This window comes from Homarus americanus, unplaced genomic scaffold (genome assembly GCF_018991925.1).
Source record: "Homarus americanus isolate GMGI-L3 unplaced genomic scaffold, GMGI_Hamer_2.0 scaffold48220, whole genome shotgun sequence".
Lineage (NCBI taxonomy): Eukaryota > Metazoa > Arthropoda > Malacostraca > Decapoda > Nephropidae > Homarus > Homarus americanus.
The window spans coordinates 2373705-2396044 of record NW_024755060.1 but is presented as its reverse complement, the minus strand read 5'-3'; the positions used below and the strand labels follow the sequence as shown (position 1 = coordinate 2396044).

Below are 22340 nucleotides of genomic sequence, written 5' to 3'. Positions count from 1 at the left end.
ATCAACAAAATTATATAAATTAGCATGAGTTAATTATTTCATTAGTAAGTTAGTACTGTATTTACAGGACGATAACTTATTCATTTGCTTCTAAGACAATAACTAATTAATTGAACTACATTATTAGCAGTAAGTAACGTAGACTACTAATTACTTCCTAATATCTTCACAAACAACGTAAAATTCCTCGCTATTGACATATTTCAAAGTAATGTTGTAGGAATCATGGCAGTTACCGCATGCAAACGATACTGACCACAACAAACGCACTGGATGCCGGGTTAGGTGTTGGCGATATCGTACGCTATGAGTAATTGACGGACACTATCGTACAATACCAACCGTATCGAAAAATCTCTATTATTTCACCATATATAACCCAAGCGAGTACTATATAATGCTCTAGGGGATAGTACTCTAGTATATTATTATAGGAGTATAATAATATATGAGAAGAATACCATTATAATGACACAGGTCCATTATGTGACGCTATGCACCACTAATGACATCATAAATCACTATCTATTGACATCAGCACCATTTGACATCAGCACCACAACAGAACAATAACCAAAATAACATCATAACATAAATGACGACTCAATACCTCAATAAATCACACAACTACCTCACATTAACCGCCAAACTATGCAAAGTCAGGTTAGTACAGCCAATGGGAATACGAAAACATATCACATTACACCACCTTATCTCAGTAGAGTATTATAACGTGTTACACCAGATAGTACACACAAGTAGGCTACAGTAGAGTATTATAACGTGTTACACCAGATAGTACACACAAGTAGGCTACAGTAGAATATTATAACGTGTTACACCAGATAGTACACACAAGTAGGCTACAGTAGAGTATTATAACGTGTTACACCAGATAGTACACACAAGTAGGCTACAGTAGAGTATTATAACGTGTTACACCAGATAGTACACACAAGTAGGCTACAGTAGAGTATTATAACGTGTTACACCAGATAGTACACACAAGTAGGCTACAGTAGAGTATTATAACGTGTTACACCAGATAGTACACACAAGTAGGCTACAGTAGAGTATTATAACGTGTTACACCAGATAGTACACACAAGTAGGCTACAGTAGAGTATTATAACGTGTTACACCAGATAGTACACACAAGTAGGCTACAGTAGAGTATTATTATATCACTCATAACACCATAATAATACCCTCAAAGTCTTTTACCACACTACTACAATATTCAAAATCAACCTAACCTAACAAACGCCATCTAGGAAGCCTTATAGAGAGAATGAGTATAAATTCGTGAATAAACCTAACCTAACCACAAAGGGGTGAGGTTAGTAACAGACAGACAGACAGACATCACCATAACCTCATGCATAACTACAAGACGTTACCACACTTGTCCACTGGGCTTCCAAAAAACTTCCATTGAAATTTGTAAATAAACTGAATTTACTTTAACTTAAAATCATCTATAGTTAAAATAATATCGAGTTAATTGTTTAAATTTTTTTTAAATAATAGCAAAGGGTTGTGTTATCGTACTCAAGGGGTTAAGTCATCGTACTCGAGATTGTCATTGTGTTAGGGGTTAAATAAACGTACTCAGGGGGTTAAATCATCGTAATTAAATGGTTAAACAATCGTAATCAAAGGGTTAAATCATCGTAATTAAAGGGTTAAATAATCGTAATCAAAGGGGTTAAATCATCGTAATTAAAGGGTTAAATCATCGTACTCAAGATTGTCATTGTATTAGGGGTTAAATAATCGTACTCAAGGGGTTAAATCATCATACTCTTGGGGTTAAATCATCGTACTCAAGGGGTTAAATCATCATACTCTTGGGGTTAAATCATCGTACTCAAGATTATCATCGTCCTAAAGAGGGTAAATAATCGTACTCAAGAGGGTTAAATCATCGTACTCAAAGCAACACAGGCCAAAAAACCACCCTTAAGTATTAGTGTTTCAAGGAAGAGTTTGGAAGGCCCGGGGAGTCACTTACCACATACGTCTCCCCTCTCCACCACAACTACCTGTTCAGGCTCTTACACGTGTTTCTCTTATTACGTGCTAGAAAATAAACGACAGGTGTTTAATGATGGGGCAGGTGTTTACTGATGGACAGGTGTTTATTGATGGACAGGTGTTATTGATGATGGACAGGTGTTTATTGATGGACAGGTGTTATTGATGGACAGGTGTTTATTGATGATGGACAGGTGTTTATTGATGGACAGGTGTTTATTGATGGACAGGTGTTATTGATGATGGATAGAAAAGTTTGATGGATGGTGTTATAGATGGACAGGTGTTTATTGATGGACAGGTAGTTATTGATGATGACAGGTGTGGGTCAGGTGGTGTTTATTGATGGACAGGTGTTATTGATGATGGACAGGTGTTTATTGATGGACAGGTGTTATTGATGGACAGGTGTTTATTGATGATGGACAGGTGTTTATTGATGGACAGGTGTTTATTGATGGACAGGTGTTATTGATGAACAGGTGTTATTGATTTAATTAGGTGTTTAATGATGGGTAATTAACAAAATATATACATAATTAAAACATCTCCATTTAATGAGGAATTTGAGTTGGTATAAATTTTTAAAACGAAAAATTAAAGTTTTCTATTTATTTTAATTTAGAGTAAATTATATAATTAAAATATATAATTAATAATAATATAATTTAACACAGCAAAGAAAATTATAAATAAATAATTGGTAAAAAATAAGTAAAAATTTTTATTAATTTTTCTTACCAAATCAGTTATGATAAATTCTCATATATATAGAATTTTAATGTTTTTATTCGATAGGTTAATAAGAGTCAATATTCCATAGAAAAATAATGAATAATGACTCGTGATGCTACGTACACACACACACACACACACACAAACTCTATCTCAAACACACACATATAGACACACTCTCCCTCACACACACACACACACACTATCTCTCAAACACACACACACACACACACACATATACATACACATTCTCCCTCTCACACACACATATACATACACACTCTCCCTCTCACACACACATATACATACACACTCTCCCTCTCACACACACATATACATACACACTCTCCCTCTCACACACACATATACATACACACTCCCTCTCACACACACATATACATACACACTCTCCCTCTCACACACACATATACACACAAACTCTCCCTCACACACACACTCTCCCTCACACACACACACACTCTCCCACACACACACACACACACACACACTCACACCATAAATTTATAAAAAACATAATTACATCATTTTCAAAATCCTCTCTTCATCACGTTTGACAATCATCCATTTTTAGTGACGTAATAATTGATCATCCGTGTTCAACCTTTGGCCGCGGATGATAACGGGTATATGGGTCAAGCTATCCTGGGGAATTTTCTGGTCATTGATTGGTTGATTGGGTTGTAGACTGATTGGTTGATTGGGTTGTAGACTGATTGGTTGATTGATTGAGCAGTAGACTGATTGGTTGATTGGGTAGTAGACTGATTGGTTGATTGGGTAGTAGACTGATTGGTTGATTGGGTAGTAGACTGATTGGTTGATTGTTTGGCACCATCTTCCTCACAATCAGCTCCAAAAGAAATATTTCCTTGCCATATTAAACTAAATGTCACCAACTCATTCCTTCAAAATCACGTATTAAAAAAAAGAGTTCCTGGAAGTATCTGAAGTGTTTAGACGCTGAAGAAGGGGACGAAGGTGACTTATTAACTCAGGTGTCTTGTATAGTTCCTGGGAGGAGTTGTCACCGCTTAAGGTACAATACATAGTTGAGACGATACATAGTGAGCCCTTGTATACAGCACCACTAGCGGGGACTTGGAGAATTTTTTTTTCTTTTCACTCTGTTCTTTCGTGTTTATAATGTTCTAGTACAGCATAATGATAGTATATATGTAATGGTATATGTATAACATTAAGTCACCGAGCAGATGATATTTCTTCGTCGTTTAGTTTATCTGGTTGTTAAGTGGTAAGGTGATTAGATCCGTAGGTTTGTTAGTTGTCCCCGTTCCTCTTGTTCTTCTGCAGTATTTTCTTCAGCTGGTAGTTCTTGTGTTTCAGTGTTTGTCCGGGTGTTGTGTCCATGTGTTTGTCCAGGTGAGAGAGATAATTCCCCACGTCGGGTTATTGTTGAAAATAACGTTCACCTTAGCGGGGACCAATGATCTGCACGTTCTTCAGGCTGTCCTAAGGCAACCATACGGTCCCCACTCAGCCCGCGGACAACCTCAGTACCCCGTCGATACCTGAAGAAGTAATAAACCTCTTGAAGACGAGGAGGAGGTTTAGCTTCTCAGGAGAGGTTAGAGGATAATCCCTCTCAATGATCACCTGGTCCTGTCGTCTACCTTCTCTGGACTGGGTGTGTGTAGTGACTATATTAGCAGGAGGCGTAGCAGTAGGACTATAGGACCTCTTTACCTATTATAGAGAGAAGTTTGCTGCATTGAAGGCCACGCCAGACCCAGAGACGTGGAGGGAGGGGGTCATGTCACATCGCTGGCCGGCTGTAGTGAGCTGTACGGCGGCTTTGTGACCCTATTCTCTACAAATTAATATGATTTCCTAATAACTTTTCAAATTCCTGGGAACTTTAACAACTGATTGGGTTTCATATTTACTTGTTACTTATATTCTCAATTGGTAAAATTACCTTGAGGTTGTTCTTTAATTACTGTTTATTTCGATAATTTTTATAAGTTGGTCAGTTTCCCTACAAGCCGTTCTCTATGATAAATAGTATGGTGGTATCTGGTAACTCCTCTCTTGGGGGAGGGGGGATGGGAGGGGGGAGGGGGGAGGGAGGGGGCTTCTTTGGCTGCCCCTAAATCATCTGACTCACCATTTCATGCAGACGTTCGCCTCTCACACCCGACCTAACTAATATCTACAGCAGTTCAGTTGTTTGTTTATTATTATTATTATTATTTATTTAGTTTCTGTCCTTCATTCATCTTTCAACGTATATAATTAATCAGCTTACTCCACCAGCTTGGGGGGGGGGAGTGTTTGTATGTTCCAGGTATAGTATCACCTGAAGATTAGCCCCCCCCCCCAACAGCTTATTTCACCTGATGATTAAACACCCTAATGCTTCCAGGGGATTAGGTTAGGTTAGGTTAGGTTAGGTTAGCTAAGGTAAGGTAAGGATCGTCTGTTAGATACCCCAGCTTATTTCACCTGAAGATTAACCACCCTAACACTAACTTAACCCCACCTAACCCCCCAAGATAGGGTAGTTAATCTTCAGGTGGTCTTTATTGTATAGAACAATCTGTAGTTAGTGAATCATTAGACCACAGCAACAATTGTTTTCAAGGTGGAGTACAGTACAGTCCACACTTTATAAAGGAAGATAGGATAGTGTCCAGTGAACATGATATTAGTATGAACAGATGAATTGTCCAGTGAACATGATATTAGTATGAACAGATGAATTGTCCAGTGAACATAAGTATGCATATATGAATTGTCTAATATACATAATAGTATGCACAGATGAATTGTCCAGTACACATGATAAAGGGTGGAAACTTGATTTTGTCCAATGAACTTGAAATAAGATGCAATAATGAACTGGACAGCAAAAAACTTACGAGAAAAATCATGCAAATAAACAAAATCAAGCAGGTGAGGGGCGGAACAGCAGGTGAGGGGCGGAACAGCAGGTGAGGGGCGGAACAGCAGGTGAGGGGCGGAACAGCAGGTGAGGGGCGGAACAGCAGGTGAGGGCGGAACAGCGGAACAGCAGGTTCTATCATAGGTCACACAATTATACACAGGGGTGTCTCAGTCACAGTCACACATCATACTGTACAGAGTGTCTCATAACCCCACACATCATACTGTACAGGGTGTCTCATAACCCCACACATCATACTGTACAGGGTGTCTTCATAACCCCACACATCATACTGTACAGGGTGTCTCATAACCCCACACATCATACTGCACAGGGTGTCCTAACCCCACACATCATACTGCACAGTGTCTCATAGATCACACACATCATACTGTACAGGGTGTCCCTATAACCCCACACATCATACTGTACAGGGTGTCTCATAACCCCACACATCATACTGTACAGGGTGTCTCATAACCCCACACATCATACTGTACAGGGTGTCCAAACCCCACACATCATACTGTACAGGGTGTCTCATAGATCACACACATCATACTGTACAGGGTGTCTCATAACCCCACACATCATACTGTACAGGGTGTCTCATAGGTCACAGTCACACATCATACTGTACAGGGTGTCTCATAACCCCACACATCATACTGTACAGGGTGTCTCATAACCCCACACATCATACTGTACAGGGTCTCATAACCCCACACATCATACTGTACAGGGTGTCTCATAGATCACACACACACCAAAGGAAAATCAATACTCTTCTCAAATTTAGTTTTTCAGATAAGTAAATACTAAGAAATGAACAAAAATAACTCAAATGACCACTAGAGAGAAAGAATCAATTAAATATAAACATAAAACCCAGATCCTCCCCCCCCCCTCATAAAGCCACGACACACCTGGAGTTAATTATCCATGTAAACATTTCCGGTATGAGTGTAATACTGGCTGGGTAATACTCTACTAGAAATGTATTTTGGGTTTTAATTCATTTCACAATCATGTTTCTCAGTTCTAAGGTTTATAATATATATATTATTATAATAATAATAATAATAATAGTACTTGTAGTAATAGTAATAATAATAATAGCACCTGTAGTAATAGTAATAATAATAATAATAGCACTGTATACCTTAACTGCAGCTTAAGGAAAGGTCTGATATAATTACAATATTAACAAAAGCAGGCAAAAAGCTCAAATAAAATCATATACAGTATATATAAAAAATAAAAAAATAACTTACAAAAAATAAAAGAGGGGAAGCAAAACGAAAGTATAAACAATATCTAGATATATTATCTTAAAAACAAAACTATGTACAATGACAGGTGATGTACAACACCCTCACTCACAGATACAACTTTAAACATGCATTTACAACGTCCCAAACTACTTAATATATAAGAGTTTTGCTAAATCTCCCTAAATAGTTGGGACTCCTGCCAACTTTCTCAGAATCAGTGCCTCAAACACGACAATAACACTCATAGTATGTATATATTTATGGATAAGGCACAGTATACATAGGAGGGGTAAACCATATGTGATTTAGGCACAGTATACATAGGAGGGGTAAACCATATGTGATTTAGGCACAGTATACATAGGAGGGGTAAATCATATGTGATTTCATTGTTATGTTATGTATATCACCACATTATTTCACATTATAGGTTTATAAAACATCATAATTTTTTGTGGATTTTGTGAATTTGAGGATAATATACTCGTAAATCACCTTGATCATTATATCACAACACACAGTTAATTCTCACAGGTGTACACTAATTGAATTCACACAGGTGTATACTAATTGAATTCACACAGGGGTACACTAATTGAATTCTCACAGGTGTACACTAATTGAATCCTCACAGGTAAACATAATCCTGAACAGGTGTACACAAAGGAGTTCTGACAACACTGAACCATTAGAAATATTCACCAATAACCACTAAGTTTTTTCCCACCATTTCACGACACCATCAGATATAGAGGCACTGTCCCTAAGAGAGTTGGGTCCTAATTCAACTTCACCAATACACTATCTCACAGTGAGGAGACTCTAGACAATGCAACAACAACAACAAGTAAATTCCCAGGTGGTCATGTTGTGATAAATTACAACTTTGTTATTTAATCATAATCACAAACAACAACTTTGATCTATATATTTTTAAAAAACTATATAAATTTTAGCTTTTTTTTTGTAATCAAGTCTTATTAACCAATCTCCCTAATTTTGACGTTTCCTTCAATTATATAAAAAATCAAGTATTATTTCAAGCATAAAGTAACAAAAACTCAAAGTAAATGACATAATAAAAACAGAATTCCTGGTGTGACATCAAAATAAATGCTGGTAACTAAGGCAGTGAGAACAATATTAAATTAAAATACGGGAATATAATTACATAATATTATAAAACAAAATAAAAAATAAAATTAATATAACTTCCTGGTGACAGAAGACCCCTTAATGTGTGTGTGTGTGTGTGTGTGTGTGGCCAGCCTCTAGGTGTGCTTAGAGTCTGTCATAGTACTCTTGGACACATCTGCCAATAGTACTCTTGGACACATCTGCCAATAGTACTCTTGGACACATCTGCCAATAGTACTCTTGGACACATCTGCCAACAGTACTCTCAGACACATCTGCCAATAGTACTCTTGGACACATCTGCCAACAGTACTCTTGGACACATCTGCCAACAGTACTCTTGGACACATCTGCCAACAGTACTCTCAGACACAGGCACTAATACTCCTCGTCCCTCTGCTCACACAACAACAGGTAGATGACACTAACTGGGGCTGAAACACTATTGACTTGATACCACCTAGGAACTCCGGGACAACAGTTATACACATTAAGCAGAGGCAATTGGGACATTATGAAATACAGCCTTCAAAAGCTATGAGAAGTTCTAGCCAGTTACAACAAAACTTTAGGTAAATGATACAAAGCGTCTCAAGGGGGGGAGGGGGCAGTTCACTCACGCTAGACTTATCCTGACACACTTAAGCAACGGTACATTTCTCTGGCTTACATATCAAAGGATAACATGAATCTGAAACATTGGCTAACAAAATGCTGTACTTTACTATACTGCACCGTACTGTACTGTACTGTACTGTACTGTACTGTACTGTACTGTACTGTACTGTATGGGCAAGTAATGACCTGTTTTATTACACGTAACTGTGACAAAAATTTTTGGGGAAATGTTTTATTGTGCTGTTGATACCCAGAGGGCGACACATCAGATAGCAGGAAAATTGAAAAATGACATCATTACCTGCGACACAAGTCATGAAAATGCAAAGCTTCCAGGTCATGCAACTTGCTTCTTCTATAGAGGAACAAGTATCATTTCATGCAAGCTAAAATTAGCACAAAAATATGAAAATAATAATAATAAACACAGCATTCTTAAATATGGGAAAGAAATCTTAAAGCGTCCAAACAATGTACACTATGTACACTTTGGCTTCAGTGGGCAAGCCCTTTACGTGGTGTGCGGGTCAAACCTGCGTCAGGCCACGTGGCAGGTCACCAGGCCAGCAGGTACTCACCCGGGGGCTGTGGTGGCCGGGGGGTGGCCTCGCCGGACTCTGGCATGTCGTGGCCATTGAGCTGTGACGTGGGAGTGATGGCGTGGGAGGAACTCGTCGGGGTCTCGGGGGAGGTGATCGGCCGAGAGCCCACGAAGGAACTCTCCACCCAGACCAGACGTCGGGGCGAGGGAGCCCTTCCTTCTGGCCTCGGAGACCCTCTGGGAGACGCCCGTGGGGAGGGCGTAGACTCATTACAGTAGTGTACGATGGCTGACGTTACCTCCTTGATGGAAGAATGTACATCAGCAACATCAGTAGGGACTTGCAACTTGATGTTACCATTTGTGCTGCCTTCATCATTCTGTTCTTCATTCTCTGGCTTTGGTGTCGCTACGTTTGCCTCGGCCGATGAGTTCTCCTTGTCCTGCGCGTTCACTGGTGACTTAACAAATCTGTGGCTGTAGGCGGTGATGCCGAGAGCTAATCTGTCAGCAGCAGTTAAATAGGAACCAGTGTTGGTGAGTGAGGACTGAGACCCAGCCAGCGAGGCTAACGAAGTCTGTGACCGCCACCCGAGGTACGGCTGGCGGGTGTAGGTGGCGGTGGACTTGGTGGAGGTGACGGAGCCGGTGGGCGTGGTGGTCCCGGAGTTGAGGCGAGACGTCGACCACCGGGAGATGGGGTACTGGAAGAGGGAGCCGCTACGATCACTGGGGGAGGGAGAGATGGAACAGTTGGAGGCGGGAGAGGTCACCCCCCCTAGTCCTGTCATACCCCTGGTGGTCACACGGGTGGGGATGACCACCTTGGTGGGGGTGTTGGGGGTGTGTGCCCGAGACGACCCTAGTGAGGTCATTGAGGCGGTCTTGGAGGAGTAAGCTGACCAGCCTCCACCGCCTCCTGATGTAGTACTTGAACCATAGTCACGACGACGGAGGAGGAACCCTTGTTGTTGAGGCTGGGCGTTCTTCATCCATTCAGGAACGTCCAGACGCTGCAGGGAACGACGCACCCGCAGCTCCGCCTCCGACAGCTGCCGTTCTGACCCCTTCATCAGCTCGTTCTCAGGAGGCTGAAATATAACACGGAATTAACACCCATCCACAACACAACCCACACCAGTACCACTAACTACATGCTAAACTAATCATAACTACACGAACTCTAATAACATAACTCATTCACTTACTTCATAACTTAAGATTTAGTAACTGTATATAAGGCATCCTGTGATAAGAAGCAGCCGAATTACTGATAGGAAACAAAAAAAATCAGGTATAATAAATCCTTCACTATAATACTTTACATTAGAGCACTATTACCAAACAGCTATTATAATAAGCTCACAGGCTGGCCCACAGGCTGGCCCACAGGCTGGCCCACAGGCTGGCCCACAGGCTCAAGCTTCTCTATAAGACTCAGTCAATGGAGGTTTATAAGACCCTCTCTATCACGGTCTGTTTCCCTGGATACATTAGGAACTGACCCCGACTTTGAGTTACCTGGTGATTTATTTTCTCAATGACAGACAGACAGACAGAAAGAGAAGACAGACAGACAGATACAGAGACTAGACAGATACCTGGTGATTGATGATCTAAAACAGCATGACCTTCATCAATCACCAAGAGCCTCTGATGCTGTTTTAAATGAAAGATAAATCACCAATTTTTTTTTATCGCACCTCGAGGACTTAATCAGTTTCCCAAAGTACCTAAGACGACCAGGTGACAAGCGCTGACGACTCCCAGTGCAGGAACCACACAGCAAAATTGACACAAAAAGCTATTTTATAAAGGAAAACAAAGGGAAAAAATGGGGGGAGGTAATTAAGGGGTCGTTTTAAGGGGGTCTAATGGTGCCACGATGCTTTGTGTGTGTGTGTGTGTGTGTGTGTCTGTGAGAAAGAGTTACTGTGTGTGTGTAAGTAACTTAGTTCAAAACATACCCTTAGACACGATCCCTTAAATAAAAAAAAAGGGGGAAAAGGGGGGGAGGGGGGGGGTAGGGGTAAAACCAAACCAAACAGCCATACCAAACTCATCACCATGTTGGATCAGGGAAACACAAACATCAGTAACCAAAAGCACAAACAGGAATGGGATCACCAAACACTACATTAAATTGCAAAAATAAAAACACACTCAAAATCATAACAAATTAAAAACACTACATTTAATCGGAATAAAAAAAAACAGCTACATTCAATCGTAAAAAAAATAAAATAAATTGACAAAAATTGTATAAAATGATAAAAAATTGAATAAATTAATAAAAAAATCAATCAGGCGAACGGATAAACAACCAAAGAGATGGAACAAATTAATGCAAAATTTTTCCCATATTTGAAAACTAAAACAAATGAGGATCACCTGAGGATTAGTCACCCCAGTTTATTTCAGATCAGTAATAGAAAGATTTAACCCACTTAAATGTTAATAAAATATAAAATAAGTTGTAAATAAAAATACACATTAATTAACATAACCAAAGAGCAAAAAATAATGCAAAGTTAAGCAAAAAATAAAATAATAAAAATCTTCCCATTGCCAAAAAAATGATAAAAAATAGCAAAATTCAATAACCAGTTAATTAAAAAAAGCCAAAAACTCACATAGAAAATTTTAAACCTTTTCCAAAAATTTCTCAAAACAGGTAAATAAAAAGATTAAAACTTCGTCAAACGATAAAACCAAAAGAGGTGACAACACAACACAGGGAGGGAGAAGGTGTGCAGCAAACTGAACCCTGGTTGACGAGTACCACGAGATGAATCACTGAATCCTTTATATAATACTGAGTCATTTGTTTCACGGTCATATTAGGGGTTCATAGTGTGTGTGTGTGTGTGTGTGTGTGTGTGTGTGCGTGCGTGAATGAGTGAGTATTAAGCCAAATTGGAACCCTTCATGAGCCCATCGAAGCAGATGATCCGAACCAATCAAAATCGAACCCGAACGAGCCCTAACTATCATAGACTCATTGAGGTTCGATTAAATTGATTCACATCATACTGAATACCGAAAACAGTTATACTAATCCATCCGTGGTACTTTCCCCAACATTGTCCTTCTTGCCTGCGTGGAGGAGATGGGGAAGGAGGAGGCAGGGGGTCCGAGGGAAGGGGGGAAGGGTAGGGGTCTGAGGGAAGGGGTAGGGGGGGGTCTGGAGGAGGGGAGGGGTCTGAGAGGGGAGGGTTCTGAGGAGGGGAGGGTTCCAGGAGGGGGGGGGGTAAGAGCCCGAGGGAGGGGGGTAAGGGTCCAAGGGGGGGGCAGTGCCGAGGGAGGGGTAGGGAGGTAAGGGTCCAAGGGGGGGGGAGGGGGGTAGGGATCCGAAGGGGGGGGTAATAATATAATGTTAAAATATATACCAGCACAGGGAGGAATGAGGGATGACACAGCAGCTCTATAGGACATGCCACTTACTGTGCTCCTATTATTAATTGTACTTATCAACTACTGAACCTGCCTCCAACATCAGCTGGCACTGTAAAGATAGAAGGAACGTCACAGTCACTGTAAACACGAGAGAGAGAGAGAGAGAGAGAGAGAGAGAGAGAGAGAGAGAGAGAGAGTCATACAAGATGGCTGTTGTTTACAAATGCAACAATGAACGCGATCGCTAAGACCATTCGTGATTGATGATATTATTATTATTACTACAGGTATTTTCAATATTATTATTACTATTATCATTACTATTATTATTATTATCTGAACTAAGTAAGCCAACACGAATCTGACCTAACCTATCCTGGCCCAGTGAAGTCAGGGTTAGGTTAGGTTAGGTATTATCAGTGTACAATTAATGGTCCAGTGTTGTTGTTGTTTGTTCAACAGTGACCATCTTAAGAGTTATATATACCTCAAGATCTGACAGTCAGGAAATAAATAAATAGTTATACAAAAATAATACAAATAAATTAACTGTAATTATATTTGTCATTTAATTGTTATTTAGGAGTAATTTATCCCTACTAATTACACTCACTAATTAACTCATCAAGACTCACGTTATAAATTAATTAAAAACTAATCGATTATAGATCAAAATTATACCAAGTTAAATTTTAAATAAAATAAAAAAACGTAAATTTATCAGTTTTATGAAATTTTTAATGTAAATAAAAAAAAAATTTACACCATTTTGACTTTGTAGTTATTTAAAGGTTAAAATAACCATGAAAGTTAACTTTGGCGTTTACTGAAGATAATACACAAGAGTGACCCATAGTTGAAGATAGTTGTTAGTGAAGACACTGTATTGTTATATGGCACTGAATTACTGTTGGTGTATTGTTAAGTCCCGTGATGTTTGTGTTTACAGAGTCCTTTAATGTTTGTGTTTACAGAGTCCCTTCATGTTTGTGTTTACAATATGGTTTTTACATAGTTATTACATAGCCTTCTGCGCTAGATAAGGTTTGGTTGGAAATGGTAGCGTTTGGGTAGGTAAAGCTAGGATAGGGTCAGCTATGAATTGGTTAGGTTAGCTTAGGTTAGGTTAGGACTGTGAATCGTTTCTGTTAATTTAATCACCTTATCACTGCCCTTCGCCCCCCCAGTTCGCATTGCATGTTGATCTCTCTATCCCTCTCTCTCGTTATTATTACAGTGGCAGTAGTAATATTTTATTAGAAGTAATGTTAATACTACTAATACTACTACTACTACTAATAATAATAATCAAACAGGCTCTGATTCACCTTACGCACACACACACACACACCTGATTGGCTATCGTCCGACTATCAGATAACCGACCCTCCCAACCAGAGCTCTGACCTGGTGAACAATGCCCATATCAGCTTGAATTACGTAAATGCTAACAAATACGGAGGAAATGTCTGTTTTTTTATTAATATTACCTAAAATGAGTCACTGTGGCATAAAATGGGTCAATATTGTTGTGGGTTAGTCGGTCAAGAGAGATTATTTTACCCATTACAGCCCATGCCTACCATAGAGTTGCGCTTGCCGATCTTCACGTGGCCACCAGCAGTGCCACCAGTGTCTCGATGCCGTACTAATTCCTCCATCGTCATCTCCTCCCACGAAATCATAACTTGTGGATTCATTTTTTTTAATACACACACAATCCGGTGTAAATAATCTTCAATAATCACGTCAACAAATTATATAAGCAATTATCATGAATTTTAGATTATTAAGAGGAAATTACACACTTGATATCAAATTATAGTATAGTAATTATTCGCCACATTGCCATATAATCACTTAAAATCACCGATAATTAGTACACAATTATCTCCCATCAATAATTTCCATCTGATAATTTGAGACTATGAATCAATCAATAATTAAGCACAATAATCAAGAATACTAGGAATTATTTTAAATATTAACGGGATTATCTTCAACACACACACACGAGAATGTCACAAGTCAGCCACAAGAACTCGGTCAAAATTCACATCAATATCCTGAGGCGTTTGGGAGTTATTAAACGTTTGTAGTGATGATGGTAGGTCGGTGTAGTGAGCGGGTAGAGAGCGGGTAGTATCCACAGCGGCCGGGGTTGAACTGAACTGAACTAGCCAGCCAGACAATGTGATATGTGTAGCCAGTCTGGCGTCTCTCGTCGGCTCGAGTATTGTCATTATCACGCGATCTTTCCTACACTACCACACTAAACTTAATCCACATATCCACCTGACCTTAATCCACACATCCACCTGACCTTAATCCACATATCCACCTGACCTTAATCCACATATCCACCTGACCTTAATCCACATATCCACCTGACCTTAATCCACATATCCACCTGACCTTAATCCACACATCCACCTGACCTTAATCCACATATCCACCTAACCTTAATCCACATATCCACCTGACCTTAATCCACATATCCACCACAATAACTAACATTTAATAACCAAACTATAGGTTATTGACTCCGATGATAAACTACAAAAATTAAGGTGGTTTAATTAATTTATTCAATGGTATATGATGTTTCCGATGTGTCAGTGTTACCAAGTACTGCTGGATGGAGCTCCTTAAAAAAATCATTAATTAACTCTTTATAATTAGATGTAAGAGATTAATTAGGCCAAGATTAAGGTAGATTGAGAGGGAGAAATGGAGAGGTAATAAGAGGGAGAGAGAGAGAAATTGAGAGGTAATGAGAGAGGGGGAGAGAGGGAGAGGGGTTACATTAATGTCTGGCAACACTGTATCATATCTCTTATCTTGTCGTGCCTCAACCCCCTCACCCCCTCTCCTACCCCCTGACCCCCCTAACACCCCCTGACCCCCTCACCCCCCTCCTACCCCCTCACCCCCTAATAACTTCTGACCCCTCCTACCCTCACCCCTCCCACCTCTGACCCCCCTAACACCCCCTGACCCCCTACCACACTTCCCACACCGTAATAGTATCCAGTCATCTCTCGTGTCAAAGGTCAAGTGTGTGAGCCGGACAAATGCTCTCTATAACGCCTTTGTTTACATGGGCATCAAGATCACCTGAAGATTAGACACCCTAGAGTTAATATCACCAGTAGATTAACCCTTCAACACTAACTTAACCTAAGCTAGCCATCCAAATACTAACCTAACCTAACCATCCTAACACTAACCTAACCATCCCAACCCTAACCTAACCCAACCACTCTACAACCAACACGAAGCTACCAGGATAACATTTCAATTATAATAGAAAAAAACCCACAATGGTAAGGAGTTGCACACACAGCGTTCGTCTGGGATATAAATACACTGCTGGAAGACCCATCAGTTTCTTACTCACTAGACGGAAAATTACTCAGCAACACACGACCGCAGCGCCTCTAGCGGAATGCACGTGAAACACAATTATAAACAAACCCAGAATCTCGGGTGTTTTTGTTGGATTATATATTGTTGAAATTATCATATGTTTAACATGTAAAAAAAAACAATGAAATGAAGGGATAAAAACGCCAAGATAATATTAAAATAAAATAAAAACACAAAGGCAGGAATAAATAAAAAAAAAAAATGTAAAACAAAATATAAATTAAAACGAAAAACACCAATAAAAACAACGATAAACGTAAAATAAAAAAAAGTAAAAAAAAGTAAAAAAACAAACTAGGGAAAACGCAAAATAAAGGCACAAAGTTAAAGAGAACGAGACAACACACACTAGGGTCCCGCCGCCTCTATCAGGGAATAAACAACTGAAATTGACAGAAACAAAGAAAACGGGAAATATACACAAAAGAAAATGGACGTTGATTGTGGTGGTGTGGTGTTGATTGTGGTGGTGTGGTGTTGATTGTGGTGGTGTGGTGTTGGTTGTGGTGGTGTGGTGTTGATTGTGGTGGTGTGGTGTTGATTGTGGTGGTGTGGTGTTGATTGTGGTGGTGTGGTGTTGATTGTGGTGGTGTGGTGTTGATTGTGGCGGTGTGGTGTTGATTGTGGTGGTGTGGTGTTGATTGTGGTGGTGTGGTGTTGATTGTGGTGGTGTGGTGTTGATTGTGATGTGTCGTGGTGTAGATTGTGGTGTTATGGTGTTGATTGTGGTGGTGTGTGGTGTTGATTGTAGTGGTGTGGGTGTTGATTGTGTGTGTGGGTGTTGATTGTGATGTTGTGTGTAGATTGTGGTGGTGTGTTGTGTTATGGTGTTGATTGTAACGTTAATTGTAGCCTTTATTATGGCTTCTTCACCACCATCATTGAAAAACACACACACACGTACACACACCAGACAGACAGACATACAAACAGACACAAAATTTTCAACAAAAGTCTTAATGCCATTCCAATACAGCTCTCTCTCTCTCTCTCTCTCTCTCTCTCTCTCTCTCTCTCTCTCTCTCTCTCTCCACTGGGGTTTATGGCTCCAGTATTAACGCTCTCACTTCCTCTCACTCCACTCCATGAGATTACTCCCCCGGCTCTTCCCTCTCTTCTTCTCACCTCTCCTCCCTCTCACTGAGTCTCTTTTCCTTCTCGCTGTCTTGCTCTCCCCCCTCTCATCCCCTTTCTGTCTTCCTCTCTGGTATGTACTTTAAGGTAGGCCTACACCATGAACCCTGAAGTAGGCCTAAGGCTTATACTTTGGGTGTAGGCCTATGACTTGCTGTTATGAAGCCGAGAGAGAGAGAGAGAGAGAAATTCATACCACCTAAACAAGACCTGGACACACACACACACACACACACACACCAGTTGGGATAAAAATCTTTCTAATGCTCATCATCTCACCCCCAACTCCTCCCCCACTTCTTACCCCACACCCACCCACCCTACACCTGCTGCACACCTGTCAATCTTCACTACTAAATTACCATCAATCTACACCTGTCAATCATTAGAACTAAATTACCATCAATCTACACCTGTTACATACCTGTCAATCTTCACTACTAAATTACCATCAACCTACACCTGCCACACACCTGTTAATCATCAGTACTAAATTACCATTAATCTACACCTGTCAATCTTCACTACTAAATTACCATCAACCTACACCTGCTACACACCTGTTAATCACTACTAAATTACCATCAACCTACACCTGCCACACACCTGTTAATCATCAGTACTAAATTACCATCAACCTACACCTGCTACACACCTGTCGTACTGTGCAAGAGGAAAGCCTCACTAAAGACTCCACAGTGTCTACAAGAGGTGCTGTAGTAACTGATATGAGAGGGAGGTGTTTTTTTTACCTACCTGAGAGGGAGGGAGAGGTGTGAGAGAGACCAGGTAGGTGTCTCAGGTAGGTGTCTCATTCTATATAAATTGATGGCTTATATTCTTCAATCTTTGGGAGGCTGGGCAATATTTCTCTAGCTAATCTTCCTCGGGCGTATAAAATCCTAGTTGGTCAATGCTTCTCGCTAGTCTTCTTCTGGTGGTCAATACTACTTAAATTAATCTTCCTCGGGCGTAAAAATAATCCCATTTGGTCAATACTTCTCGCTTATCTTCCTCACGTAATATTTCTTCCTGCTGTTTAGGGCCATATTTTAACCCACAATACATTCGGTCTTGTGGCAGTGGCTTAGGCTTCGATACACCACGAGCTGATTCTACGTTCGAACACATTTTAGCCTTTAAACGGTGAGCAAAAATTCACCTGTTCACCCCACCCCTCACCCTCCCCGCCCCACCCCTCACCCTCCCCCCACCCTCCCCACCTTAACCCTCACCCCACCCCCGGTACGTGTGTAAATATGAAACACAAGGAACATGGAGTAGGTTGGAAGACGTCATCGATTGGCTGAAGAAAGAGAGGACGTCTAAGATGATTGGCTGGGGTAAGGAGAGCTCTAAGATGATTGGTTGGGGCAGAGAGGGGGTTTAAGATGATTGGCTGGGGCAGAGAGGGGGTTTAAGATGATTGGATGGGGCAGAGATGGGGCTTAAGATGATTGGCTAGAGCAGGGATGGGAAGTCTTAGTGATTGGCTGGGGTAGACAGGGAGTCTAACATGATTGGCTGGGACGGAGAGGGGGTTTAAGATGATTGGCTGGAACAGAGAGGGGGTCCAACATGATTGGCTGGAGCAGGTGGGAAGATTTCATCGATTGGTTGGAAAAGCGGAGGAAGTCTAGCATGATTGGCTGGAGAAGGGGAGGAAGTCTCTTTTCATTGGCTGAAGTGATTAAAACAAGAGTGCACAGTACTCAATAACCACTGAGTGCACAAAGGCTAGAGTGTGCACAGAGGACAGAACCTTGGGTGGGAGTCGAACCTTGAACTAATGGTCTGCGAGGCGAGTGTTTTACCATTGAGTCATATGTATACTGTTTAATTAGCGTTTATACAGACAGGATACATAATACATGCTAAAGATATACTCAAAATACATAACTGTAGTGAAAAATACAGCTTTTCTAACTTTAATGAGAAAATTACTACGAAATATACACAGAAATACATTTAAAAATCACATTTATAAAAATACATATACGAAAAAAAAAAAAATATGAAAAGAAGTTTAAAAATTAATTATATTTTCTATTCTAAAAAAATATTAAAAATTACCTTTGGTGTTAATTAAGAAAAACCTGTTTATTTTCTCTACTTATCTTACACTGCTCTGGTCACTGTTTACCTGAAATAAATAAAACAAATCATTAGAAACAAATTTAAAAGAGAAATATTACAGTAAATAAACATCGTCTATGAAACAAGTGATTATCAACAAAAAGAGAGAGAGAGAGAGAGAGAGAGAGAGAGAGAGAGAGAGAGAGAGAATAATATAAAATACGCCATTACTCAACAAGCGGAAGTGACGTAAGGAAGCCAGCCAGTGTTACCATACACCAAGCACCATGATACCCCCCCCCCTTCTTCTCCCCTCTCAACTACCTAGTAACTACCTATCAATATAATAACAGTGAGGGGCTTTCCTTCCCATCATCGTTCCCATCTAAGCTTGAAATTAGAGGAAGATGTGATTTTGTCCCTGGGAGATGATAGCCTGGGAAAATTAATAATGATGGGAAGGGATTTTAAGGGTTGCCTGGTCACGGGTGTCTGGCAACTGTGTGTATCATTAGCTGAAGTACGTCTTATGTGAACTGAGGCGAATAATGATGTTTAGATCTTTAATAATAATAATAATAATAATAATAATAATAATAATAATAATAATTAATGTATGTATGTGCTTCCTTGTGTGTAAGTATGTATGTATGTATGTATGTATGTATGTATGTATGTATGTATGTATGTATGTATGTATGTATGTATGTCAGGGTCAGGTGAAGGTGTTGTGTGTTACTATTTATCAGTGAGTCACGTGTCCACCCCCACCCCCCGAGGCACTCAGCCAACTTGCACTGAGTGACAGACTTGAGTCCTTAGTCTCACATACACGTAAGGGATTTCTTGGAGCACCTGAAGATTACACACCCTAGCTTATTTCATTCTAAGATTAACCAAACCTAATACTAACCTATCTTTAACCTGATCTAATTTGGCCAGTTCTAAATTAACCTAACCTAACGCTACCCTAACATGACCTATCCCAACCAAACCTAACTTGACCTATCCTAACCTAACTTAACCTATTTTAACCTAACCTAACTTGACCTGTTCTAAATTAACCTAACGTAACGCTACACTAACATGACCTATCCCAACCAAACCTAACCTAACCTATTCCAGATTAACTTCACCTAACCTAACCTACAAACCTTTGATAATTAACAAATAAACAAACTCAGGTTAATAATAATCACATATTAACAACAGGGAACAAAGAGGTCAATGGTGACGCGAGTTCTATAAACAGCTGATGGGCGTGACGGCATGTATGACGTCATGGGGGATGTGTGACGTCAGAGTAAACACATGGGAGTTAATGTTTATAAGATGGTTAGCTAAGACCACCGCCCACTGTGGCTACGTGGGCGGTGGTGGTGGTGTGGGCGGTGGTGGTGGTGTGGGCGGTGATGGTGGTGTAGGAGGGTGTAAGTGGGTGGTGGTGGTGGTGTAGGAGGGTGGAAGTGGGTGGTGGTGGTGGTGTAGGAGGGTGGAAGTGGGTGGTGGTGGTGACAACTCTCTCTCTCTCTCTCTCTCTCTCTCTCTCTCTCTCTCTCTCTCTCTCCACAGCCTAATACTACCACCACACACTCTTCCTTCCAACTACCACCATCAACCACCATCGAGGGAGACAGGAAGTAATGGTTGTAGGAGACCTCAGTGGGATGTCTCCAAGGTGTTATCCTGGAGATTAGATCGTAATTAATGGAGATGAGAGGAGACGTGTTGGTAGTGGAGACAGATGCTGGATAACAGGAGGAGAAAGGGGGAAGGAGAGGAGACAGAGAAGGAGAATCACGAGAGAGAGAGAGCATGTCAATAAGAATAGCGAGTGTCTCTCTGTCTGTCCCTGTCTGTTGCGTGTATGTATGTCTGTCTACGTCTGTCTGTATGTCTGTCTACATCTGTCTGTCTGTCTGTCTGTCTGTCTGTCTGTCTGTCTACGTCTGTCTGTCTGTCTCTTACTCATACCCTCAATAAGGATGAATATGACTCATTATCTTCTCAGTAACACACTTCTTGTCGCCACCAGATATGAGTAAAGTTCACGACCTACACACACACACACACACACACACACACACACACACACACACACCGTACAATGTTGCAGCACTGTCGAACTGTACAGCTCTTATCATGAAACAACAACCTAACCTAACCTGACCCAGCACACTAACACGGCCTGACCTTAATCTAACTAACAAAAGCTAACCTAATTCACCATAACCTAATCACAAGCAACCAAATCCTAGCAATCAACTAACCTGAGCTAACGTTGAGAGAGAGATAGAGAGACCATTATCTCTACGTGTTATAAATCAGTAAAGTGAAGTTATCTTACATCTAGCGGTCCCTTGTCTCACGCTGGTCACTTACCTCTACCTCTCCTCCTCACCACCACCTCTCCTCCCTCACCCTACCTCTCGCTCCCTCACCTACACCCCTACTCCCCCTCCCTCACTCCCTACCAACAAAAACACTCCTCACTCCTCACCTCTCCCTCCACTACCACCAAAAATATGCACCATTTTTATCTCTCTGTCTGCCTGTTTATTTGTCTCTATCTGTGTATTCTTGTCTCTCTGTCTCTCTATCTCATGTATATATAGGAGATAATAAGGTGGAATGTGGGCCCCTCTCTCTCTCTCTCTCTCTCTCTCTCTCTCTCTCTCTCTCTCTCTCTACCTGACGTTAATATGTGGTTATGGCTTGCAGGTAAACGTGCTGGCCACTACGTTCCCGCTTAATTACTTTAACCCGTCGTCCTTAAAGGGTTAAAAACCATTCTGAATGAAACCATCGTCTTTAAAGAGTTAAACCAACGTCCTAAGAGTTAATTCATTGTTCTCAGAGGGTTAAGACATTGTGGATTAAACCCGTCGTCCTCAACGAGTTAAAAAATTGTGAATTAAACCGTCGTTTTCAAAGGGTTAAACCATATTCCTCAAAGGGTTACACCATAGGTTAAGTTAATCTTCAGGTAAAATAAATTATGGTGTTTAATCTTCAAGTTAGGTTAGGTTACGTCACG

General features: G+C 40.5%; 1 protein-coding gene across 7 annotated transcripts in view; it reads right to left on the bottom strand.

Annotated features, from left to right (window-relative positions):
• The window catches only part of LOC121856300, a 148817-nt gene that overhangs the window by 14352 nt on the left and 112125 nt on the right, over positions 1–22340 (bottom strand). For 6 of the 7 annotated variants that reach the window (XM_042351760.1, XM_042351767.1, XM_042351764.1 and 3 more), the window contains exons 5-6: positions 12756–12773; positions 9306–10359 (exon numbers count right to left, since the gene is read on the bottom strand). In XM_042351760.1, coding sequence (XP_042207694.1) covers positions 9306–10359; positions 12756–12773 — 1072 coding nt within the window. The remainder of the gene's footprint in view (positions 1–9305; positions 10360–12755; positions 12774–22340) is intronic. The other variant, XM_042351761.1, reaches the window with a different exon arrangement.